This window comes from Cervus elaphus, chromosome 22, assembly GCF_910594005.1.
Source record: "Cervus elaphus chromosome 22, mCerEla1.1, whole genome shotgun sequence".
In the NCBI taxonomy this organism is placed as follows: Eukaryota; Metazoa; Chordata; class Mammalia; order Artiodactyla; family Cervidae; genus Cervus; species Cervus elaphus.
Window position 1 is genome coordinate 12,917,894 of NC_057836.1, and position 10,568 is coordinate 12,928,461.

Here is a 10,568-nt window from a genome sequence, read left to right on the forward strand (position 1 = left end):
TCCACGATTGCTAACACCCTGCATAGAAATCCTCCTTGAATCAGAGGGTAGAGCTGTATGTAACCAGACAGACCTGACACTCTAAAGGGATTCTCCGTAGGCTTGGTGGGTTGTTACCTGGCACCCCTGTAGATTTGTGGGGATTCAGAAGAAAGGGGCCCACTCAGGTCAGAGCAGAGTAAGCTTCCCCAAACGAGCCACTCCTGGCTTTGACTCCCACTGCATCGGTTAAAGAGCTAGCTTGTTCCCCTGGGAGATGCTTTCTCCCACCCTCCTCTTCCTCTGTATCCAGCCCCCCTTCCTTCTCACATCATCCTGCCTCTCAGCCTTATGTTCTGCCTCCCAAATCCCCGCAGACCCCAGTTCTACTCTTCCTGGATCCTGCCCTTTTTAAAGCTCTTAACATGTCTTTTTTTATTCATATCTCCCTCTCCATTCAAATAATTTTACTACCCAAACTCCCATCCAGATTTTCCCTAACTTAAAAAGATTCTTCAACTGTTCTCTTTTCTTCAGTTTAATCTTCCCCCCTAACTTCAGCCCCCTCAGTCTTGTCCGCTTTGAAATCTGCCAGTTTTCAATAACCCTAATCAGTTAACCCCCACGTCTTTCCTCCTCTGACCCCTTTTGCTCCAACATCCCCCAGACCCCCTCGAACACTGGTGTCATTCCCTCCTTCCCCCCAAATCTCCTTGACATACTTCTGCCCCTAAGCATCTTCTCACCCCTCCACTTCACACTGCCCTAGTCCTCCAGACTCTGGTGCACCTGATTACCCCCTCGTCACCCACTCACGCCCGTTAGCTTCCCTCCCTCCCACAAAGGTTCCCATGCCTTCTTCCCCACTCACTCGGGTCTCCTGCTCAGGACGCCCTTGCCGAGGGCGGCGGGGGATTTGTGCTGAAGGAGGGTTCCAGCAGCAGCGCAACAACTCGGGGGACGCTCCTTCTCCTTGTCGGCCACGGCCCCGGGCGCCACCGGGTGCTGGTGGGGCGACTGGGACGCGTGAGCCCTGCCGCTGGGGCCCGGCTGGGGCTGAGCCAGGAGCTGTCCGTGGTGCTGAAGCGGGGGCTGCTCGGGCGCGGGCTGCGGCGCGGCGGGCGGCAGCTGTCCGTGGTCCTGGAGAGGCTCCTGGGCCCCGGCGGTGGCCGGCGACGGGGCCACGAGCCCGGGCGGAGGCTGGGCTTGCAGCAGCTGCTGGTGCTCCCACAGGCTGCGGTTCTCGGCGCTCAGCTCGTCCAGCCGCCGCTCCAGCTCGTCGATGCGCTGGCGCTGGGTGTGGATGAGGCTCTGCTGGTTCTGCACGATGGCCGTGAGCTCCTTGAGGTAGAGCACGGCGCGCACCGGGTTCTCCAGCAGGCTCTCCATGCCGCCCGCCGCCGCCTGCGCCCTGCCTGCGCCTCGGCGGGCGGCGGGGAGCGCGAGGGCGCGCACGAGCCCAGCAGCCCCGGCGGTCCGCTCGCCTCCCTCCCGCCGCCGGCGCCGCGTCACCGCCACACCGACATTCACACACGCACGGGGGGCGGGACCGCGGCGCCCGGGCCCACCTTCCCCCTCCCACCCTCCCCCTCCCACCCCCTCCAGGCTTCGTGAGGAGTCTCGGCTTCCTGCAGGGCTGGCAGGGGCGGAGACAGGCGAGTGAGGGAGCGGGTAGAGGCTCGGGATAAACGGAGGGGACCCGGGATGGATGACATGATCTGGCAAGAAGGGATAGCCGGCGAGGTGGAAGTGAGGTGGGACCGGGAGGACAGAAGCAGATAAGGAAAGAGGAAGCAGAAAAGGAGAGGATGGCGAAAGGAGACAGAAATGTACGAAAAAGAGGACGGCTGACAGGTCACGCGTTCTTTTTTCCTGTGTCCAGTCATCCCAGGGAGTGAGGGTCCATCTTAAAGACCTTCCGAGGAGAGGCCACACTTGCCTCTTGCGTACTCGGCAATCTTGTATTCTGCTGGGGGAATCCCCTGGAACCGGAGGGTCATGGGACACTGAGAGACCCCAGACAACATCTGGTCCTACTCCTTCAGCCAAAGGGAAACTTAGGCTGGGAAGGCTGTTTGTTTATGCTTGATTTTCTCTGGGAATGAGACCTCAGGACAGGTTTAGCTCTTCTAATAGGAACATGAACTAAATAAACTGGACCCTCTGTGTCATGAACTAAAGAGCTTCCAGAAGCTTCTTAAAGAGATCATTCTGTTTGAAAAACATCTATGAAAGGCATACTGCACGGAACACTGTGCTGGGTGGTGGTAAGATAAGGGTGACTAGGATGGACTCTTTGGCTTCTTGAAGCTTATGATTAAGTAGGTGAAACAGGTAATAAACATTTCATTTCAATATACAGTGGTGGTTGTAAGTGATAAGATGGAGATTGCCCCAAGTGCTATAGGAGCCCACTGGCTTGGGGATTTGAGAATGCTCCTTGGGGGAAATAACACTTGAAGTGGGAAAGATTTTCCAGAAATGGAGAACAGCATTAGCAAAAGCTCAGAGACAGGAATCAGCATGGACTGAATCACTCAATAATTTCTACAATAACTTTACATAAAACACACACTAAGTGCTAAGTAACATACTAGGAAGTATACAAGCTAGCCATAGCATAGGTCACAAGTTGTCATTTCTATATGCAAGAGGATTGCAACCTAGTAGAGTAGATATGGCATGCACATGAGCAACTAGAATATAAATCAAAGTTTCTGTAAGGGACCTTTAAGCCAAGTACCATAGGAGTTCGGGGGAGTGAGAAGTTGTGTTTAACTATGGTGATCTGATAAGGAGGAGGTGTTATTCAAGCTGGGCCTTGAAGGATGGGAAGTATGTCATCAAATAGAATAGGGGAGGGTAGGGAAGATATGTCAGGCAGCAAGAAAAGACTAAGGAATGAAAATACAGCACCTCTGTTCAATCCAGTTTGGCAGTAAATGACCCTTTCCTCTGGGCTAGGAGTGCTCTTAACATATATGTTGGACTGTTGTATTTTCCACGCAGGTAGTCCACCAGTCTCCCTGTCTACCTGCTGCTCCCCCAGGGTGGGTGTATCTGTTGATACCAGGAATCCAGTGAGCTGGGTCAGTCACGCCCATCTGGTGCCAGACTTAAATGACCTGGGGAAGATCTGTGCTCTGCAAATACAATAGTTTCTCTGCACTTGGATTTTTATTTTGCTTTCTTCCCATTTATTTTTCTAGCAGACTTCCTTTTGTAAACATTAAGTGAAGAAAGCTTATCCAGAGCTGAGCCAACAGTTGGGAGAACAGAGCACCCAGGAGGGTGACCAGTATTTCCACTGAAGATTGGAGATCAGGGGCTGGAATGAGAGCACACAAAATGCAAACACTTTTCTTCTGAATTTTCTCTGCTTGCCTAGTTGATTCATTGTCTAAACAAGAGTTGGGTGTTCATAGATGCCAGTACTATTTCTATAAGTGAAATAGTCTGCAGCATAATTATCTATGGGGCCCCCTATTCATTCTGCTGTGTTGGAATCACTTGGAGTGGAGCCCAAATGTTTTCATCTTTTAACTTTTTTCCTTTGATTAAAAAAAAAATTATTGAGTTACAACTCACTTGTGATAGTATGCACCCACTTTGTGTGCACAGTTCAATGAATTTTGACAAAAATATACACTGTGTAATCAAAATTTCCACCACTGCAAAAAATGAGGTTATTACCTCATGCCCCTTTGCAGTCAATTGCTATCATCCTCATCCCCAGTCAACCACTGATCTGCTTTCTGTCAAGAGAGATTAGTTTTGCCTATTCTAGAATTTCACATAAATGACAATCACGGAAAATATATTCTTTTGTCTTTTTTTTTGGCACAGCATAATTCTTTTGAGGTTCATCTATTCTGTTATAGGTATCAATATTTTGTTCCCTTTTATTTCTGAGTAGTCGTCTATGATATGGATACACTATAATTTATCTACTCACTTATTAATGGACATTTGGTTGTTTCTTGCTTTTGATTATCTTAAATAAAGCTGTTGTGATCATTAATGGACAGTTATTTATGCAGACATATGTTTTCATATGTTTCATATTTTATGCTACATGTGTCTTATAAGAGATAAAAATCTAGAATTGGAATTGTTAAGTCATATACAAAATGCATGTGTATATATGTATATATACACATACACACAAATATTTAACAATAAGAAACTGTCAAATTGTTTTCCAAAGTGGTTGTACTATTTTTTATTCTCATCAGCAGTATGTGAGAGGTTCAGATGTTTCACATCCTTGCTAACACTTGGTATTTTTAGCCTTTTTTTTTTTTTTTTTGGTTGCACTGGGTCTTTGTTTCTGTGCACAGGCTTTCTCTAGTTGCGGTGCAAAGGCTTCTCATTGCCATGGCTTCTCTTGTCGCTTCTCTTAGAGCATGGGCTCTAAGGCACATGGGCTTCACTAGTTGTGGCTCGCAGGCTCTAGAGCCCAGGATCATTGGTTGTGACTTGTGGGATCAGTTGCCCCGCAGCATGTGGGATCTTCCCAGACGAGGGATTGAACCCATGTCCCTTACATTACAAGGCAGATTCTTAACCTCTGGAACATCAGGGAAGCCCCTGTGGGAAGAATTCAAGTTCTTTAGTATGTATGGGGCTATTCAAATATTCTATTTCTTTGGGTATCCATTTTGGTAATTTGCCTTTCTTGTAGGCAAAATGACCTCCCAAAGATGTCTTAATCACCAAAACCTGTGAATGTATTAACTTATAGCCACATTAAATATGTGATAAAATTAAGAATATTGAATCACAAGAGTCTTTGTAAGAGGGAGGTGAGAATGTCAGAGAGGAGATGTGACAACGGAAGCAGAGGTCATGGTGAGCCAATTGCTACCTGGTAGCCAGAGGGCACGGGGAAGGCAATGGCACCCCACTCCAGTACCCTTGCCTGGAAAATCCCATGGATGGAGGAGCCTGGTAGTCTGCGGTCCATGGGGTCTCGAAGAGTCAGACACGACTAAGCAACTTCACTTTCACTTTTCACTTTCATGCATCAGAGAAGGAAATGGCAACCCACTCCAGTGTTCTTGCCTGGAGAATCCCAGGGATGGGGGAGCCTGGGGGGCTGCCGTCTATGGGGTGGCACAGAGTTGGACACGACTGAGGCGACTTAGCAGCAGCAGCAATGTTTCCTCTTGCTTTTCTTTTACTAGATTCTTAAGATGGAAGCTTAGGTTAATGACTTTGGACCTTTCTGCTTTTTTCATGTAAGCACTTAAAACTCTAAATTTTTGCTGTTTTTAAAGTTTTATGAAGCACTCTTTTTCTGCATCCCACAAATTTCGTTTTCATTTTCACTCAGAGCAAAATATTTTGCAATTTCCCTGTTACTTCTAAATCTTTCCATTATTGATTTCTAATTAAATTCCTTTGTGGTCAGAGAATATATGAGTTCAATCTTCTTTCATTTACTGAAATGTTTGGGACTTTATATGGTCCAATCTACAGTCTGTTTTTCTTGTTAAGATTTTTTTTTTATGTGGACCATTTTTTAAAAAGTCTTTATTGAATTTGTTACAAACATTGCTTCTGTTGTATGTTCTGCTTTTTTTTGGCCATAAGGCATGTGGGATCTTAGCCCCCTGACCAGGGGTTGACCCACACTCCTGCATTGGAAGGCAAAGTCCCAACCACTGGACCTCCAGGGAATTCCCTGCAGTTAGTTTTGATGACTATTTCACATGCAAGTGCCTGATAGCCACTCCAGCTTTTTCACCGTTAGTTTGCATGTGTGGTAGGCAGAATAATAGCTCCAAAAATGTCCATATCCCACCCTGAGAACCTGTGAATATGTTACCTTACATGGCAAAAGAGACTTCACAGGTGCCATTAAAATTATGACATTGAGATGGGAAGAGTGTCTTGGATTATCCAAGTGTGTTCAGTCTAACCACATGGTTCCTTAAATGCAGAGAACTTCTGACTACAGAAGAATGGTCAGAGTAGTGTAACTTGAGAAGGACTAGACCTACTTTATTTGCTTTGAAGACAGAGAAAGAAAGAATTCCTTGGTGGTCCAGTGGTTAGGACTCTGGCTTCCACTGCTGGGGCCCGGGGTTCAGTCTGTGGTCAGGGAACTAAGATGCCACAAGCTGCATGGTGTGGCCAAAAAAAAGAAGATAGAAGAAGAGGCCATGAGCCCAGGAATGTGGGTGGTTTCTAGAAAAGGCATGGTAACTGATTCTACCCTAAAGCTTTCAGAAAGGAACGCAGCCATGCTGAAGCCTTGATTTCAGCCCAGTGAGACCCATGTTGAATTTCTACCAGAACCGTAAGATAATACATTTGAATGGCTTAAGCCACTCCGTTTGTGATCATTTGTTATGACAGACACAGAAAACAAATACAGCAAGTTACATTTCCTCCCATCCTTTAAATTTATCTGTGTCTTTACATTTAAAGTGTTTTTTCTTTTAGATAACATTTAGTGGTGAAAATATAGTATCTAAAAGGAAAGTTTTACTGGGTGGGATTAAAGCAGATAAACACTGCAGAATTTTAAAAATCAATAAAACTAAAAGATGAGGCAACAGAAACTGCTCAAACTAATTGATTTTATCCCATGGGTCACCAAGTTGTCTATTTTTTTTTTTTTTTACCCTCAATCTTTTTTTCCCTCTGAGCTTTGTGAGGATGGTTTCACCTCTAGGAGTTCCACTTAGTTATTTTTTTCTATCTTTCATTTCTCACCTCATTATGTTTATGTTTTTCTCCTAATTTGGGTCTCATTTTCATACTTCCTCAGATATCTAGTCATTGTTTATTCTATACTGGACTTTTAAATTTCTTTCTTTCTTTTTTTTATTGAAGTATAATTGCTTTGCAAGTGTTGTATTAATTTCCACTGTAGAATATGCTGGACATTTTGAACGTGACTTTGTTGAGTGCAGAATTTTGTTATTTTCTTTTGAAGAGTGTTGGGCTCTGCTTTTGTAAGTCATTAAATTATCTGTGGATCCACTTGATCCTTTCAAGACTAGTTTGTAAGCTTTTTTTTAAGGCAACTCTTGGGCTAATTTATCCCTCTGGTTTTTCCAGTGGTCATGTATGGATGTGAGAGCAGAACTATAAAGAAAGCTGAGTGCCAAAGAATTGATGCTTTTGAACTGTGGTGTTGGAGAAGACTCTTGAGAGTCCCTTGGACTGCAAGGAGATCCAACCAGTCCATCCTAAAGGAGATCAGTCCTGGGTGTTCATTGGAAGGACTGATGTTGAAGCTGAAACTCCAATACTTTGGCCACCTGATGCAAAGAGCTGACTCATTGGAAAAGACCCTGATGCTGGGAAAGATTGAGGGCAGGAGGAGAAGGGGACGACAGAGGATGAGATGGTTGGATGGCATCACCGACTCAATGGACATGGCTTTGGGTGAGCTCTGGGAGTTGGTGATGGACAGGGAGGCCTGGTGTGCTGCGGTTCATGGGGCCTCAAAGAGTCGGACACTACTGAGCGACTGAACTCTAATCTCTTCCATCCTATGTGAGCCCTGTGAATGGTCCAGCTTAACCACCCACCCTATCCCAGTCATTATTTATTGAGTCTTACAGAGTTTTACCATATTCGTGTGCAGTTCAGTGTTTAGCATCAGACCCAAGAAGGGCTCTCTGTGGATTCCTGGAGCTCTTTCTTCATATAACTCCTTCTCTGACTCTGCTCTGTAAGTTCCAGCCGCCTCAGCCTCCCTAAGTGTCTATGTCCTCAGCTCAGAGACTATCACGCTCTGCTCTGCTCCCTGCTCCCCGAACGGCAATCTTTTTTTTAAAACTTTTTGTTTAGCTGTAGTTGCCATGCTGTACATTACATTGCCAAGACTTAACTTACCTTGTAACTAAACGTTTGTACTTCTGTCCACAATTTCCCATCTCTGGCAACCACCTGTCTGTACCTATGAGGGTTTTTTTTTTTTTTAAGTTAGATCATGCAGTATTTGATTTTGTCTTCCTGATTCATTTAACTTAGCATAATGCACTCAAAATCCATTCATGTTGTCGCAAATGGCAAACTTTCATTCTTTTTTTATAGGTGAGTGATATTCATGTATCTCACATCTTCTTTATTCATCTGTTCACAGGCAGTTAGGTTTTTTTCCATATCTTGACTATTGTGAATAATGCTGCAATGAACATGGGGGTGCATAAAAAATTTTTTTAATTGGAATATACTGTGCTAGTTTCTGCTGTACAACAGCGCGAAGCAGCTGAATTTATACACACATCCCCTCCCGCTTGAGCCTGCCTCCCACTCTGCATTGCAATCCTGAATGTTCCTCCCCGAGGTCACAAGCCAGGGTGATCGGGGCTCACCTAGTTTGCATTCCTTTTCTTAGGAACCATCGCCCCGTGCCGCTGCTTTTCCAATGTCTGAAAATTGGTTTTCAAATACATGTGTATACTGGAATGTAACAATTCCCTAGCCGTTGATAGAAGGAGGACAAATGCAGTTATAGTTCTTGGCTTCTGGCCAGTTTTTTTGTGGCCAGGAGCCAAGAAGTACATTTTTAACAAGCACCCCAGGTGATTCCGATGCACCTTAATGTGGAGAGATCCTGGGCTAGCAAGCAACAAAAGGAATGCCTCTGTGGTTCACAGGACACCTTCACCTTCATGTTTGTTATCATTTCATCCTCCCACCCTCCCGCTGGGAAAGGCAGGCAGGGATTCCCGTTCCTCTTTCAGGACACGCATGTTGAAGCCCGAGGAAGTCATGGAAATGGTTGGGAGGAGTGAGAGAGACACCAGTGAGCAATTATGGGTAGTCATAGGGAAGAATCCAGCCATAGAAAAGGGCACTTACTTCCTTGAGCCTCAGATCTCTCTCTTTTTAAATGACATGGTAGGAATACTCCAGTATTCCTGCTTGGGAAATCCTATGGACAGGGGAGCCTGGTGGGCTACAGTCCATGGGGTCGCAAAGAGTCAGATGCAACTGAGCACACACACACGCACCCAGTTACAGGGCTGCTTCTGGTTTCTGGACAGCCCACTCTCATTTCTTGGGAGTGGACTTTTGCTTTGCTTGATTGACTCTTGCTACTTAAAACCGCAAAAGAAAAAAAAAAAGATAGGCAGGACACCAGGTTAAATTGTGTGTGTACGTTTCTACACATATGCAATGCATAATCAACAATAAAATGTTTCAACATTGAGATCAGTTCAGGAAGACTTCCTGTAGGAGGTGAGATTCTAGGACCTGTCTCTTAGCTATGATGTGTGTGCAGGTAAGATTAGAATTCGAGGGTAATGATGGCAGCAGGAAGGATACTGACAAGGGCTTTGATGCCCAGTGGACAGTGGGGGATTCAGTTTTTCTGGCCCAGGATATGAATTTGTGCCTTTCTTATCCCTCAGCGACCTGACAAGGGCAGAAGGCACTGCCCCTTCTGTCCACGGGGTGAGGAGCAGGGGGGATCCTAGAAGACCCACACAGATTTCACACCTGGCTCTGACTGGACAGCCTGCCAGAGGGGCAGGTAGGGGTGGGGAGGAAACAGTGGCTGTGTCTGCTGCTGCCCACAAGATTCAGGGTATGTCGGATCACTAGTGAGGGCACTCAGGAGCTCTTTGTTCAACCCTCTACCTCTGGATTTCATGCAAACCTGAACTCGGACGCACACATGCTTCTTATGCACTGTTGCCGGGAATGGGAAGAAATCGAGCTATAAGCCTACGGGGAAGTAAAGCAAACATGGCCTCTCCCCGTGACCTTTCGGGTCTGTTTTCACTGGCATTTGCCTTATTGTTATTTAATAACAGTGTTGATAATCCTAGCCAGCGTTTATCTTTCACTCTCTGGGCCTGGGTTTTCTTAACTATAAAGTGGGAATAATAACTGAATCCCCATCATAAGTTGTAAGGGTATTGTAAGGCTAAATAAATAGTGCATGATATGTGCAATCACTAATGTATTTATTTTATTTGACTTTCAGGAATGGTAAGCCAGACATCAACATTTTTCAGATGTGGCAAATGAGGCTCAGAGAGGGCAAGTAGCTTTTCTGAAGTTACACAGCCAATGATGTCAGAACTAGGACTGGAACCCAGGTCTCCTGTTCTAAGCCCCTATTCCTTTTCCTCGGCACTACATATTCAGACATCCTGACAGGTTGTGGAAAGAATACTTTGAGGGGTGGTCAACAGTGACCCTATACTTGTGTGTGCATGCTAAGTCACTTTAGTCCTGTCTGACTCTTTGCCACCCTATGGTCTGTAGTCCACCAGGCTCCTCCGTCCATGGGATTCTCCAGGCAAGAATACTGGAGTGAGTTGCCATGCCCTTCTCCAGGGGATCTTCCCGACCCAGGGATCGAGCCCTAGTCTCTTATATCTCCTGCATAGGCAAGCGGGTTCTTTACTACTAGCGCCACCTGGGAAGCCCCGACCTTATTCTTGTATGTGTGTTTAAATGAGATAAACCATCAGAGTACTCAGAACCATGTCTGGCACAGGGCATATGCCCAGTAAGATCAGTTTTACTTTAATAAAGCTTGAATGAATACCGTAATAAGTATAGCAATGCCATACCATGAGCAGAGTACTTTGAAGGATACACAGGCTTGT

The 10,568-nt window shown here is 45.7% G+C and overlaps 1 protein-coding gene across 9 annotated transcripts in view; it reads right to left on the reverse strand.

Moving 5' to 3' along the window:
- IQSEC3 (IQ motif and Sec7 domain ArfGEF 3) overlaps positions 1 to 1,487 on the reverse strand; it is an 88,313-nt gene extending 86,826 nt beyond the window's left edge. For all 9 annotated transcript variants that reach the window (XM_043882380.1, XM_043882378.1, XM_043882384.1 and 6 more), the window contains exon 1: positions 851 to 1,487. In XM_043882380.1, the coding sequence (XP_043738315.1) occupies positions 851 to 1,368 (518 nt within the window). In that variant the 5' untranslated portion in view covers positions 1,369 to 1,487. The remainder of the gene's footprint in view (positions 1 to 850) is intronic.
- Positions 1,488 to 10,568: the final 9,081 nt, after the last annotated feature.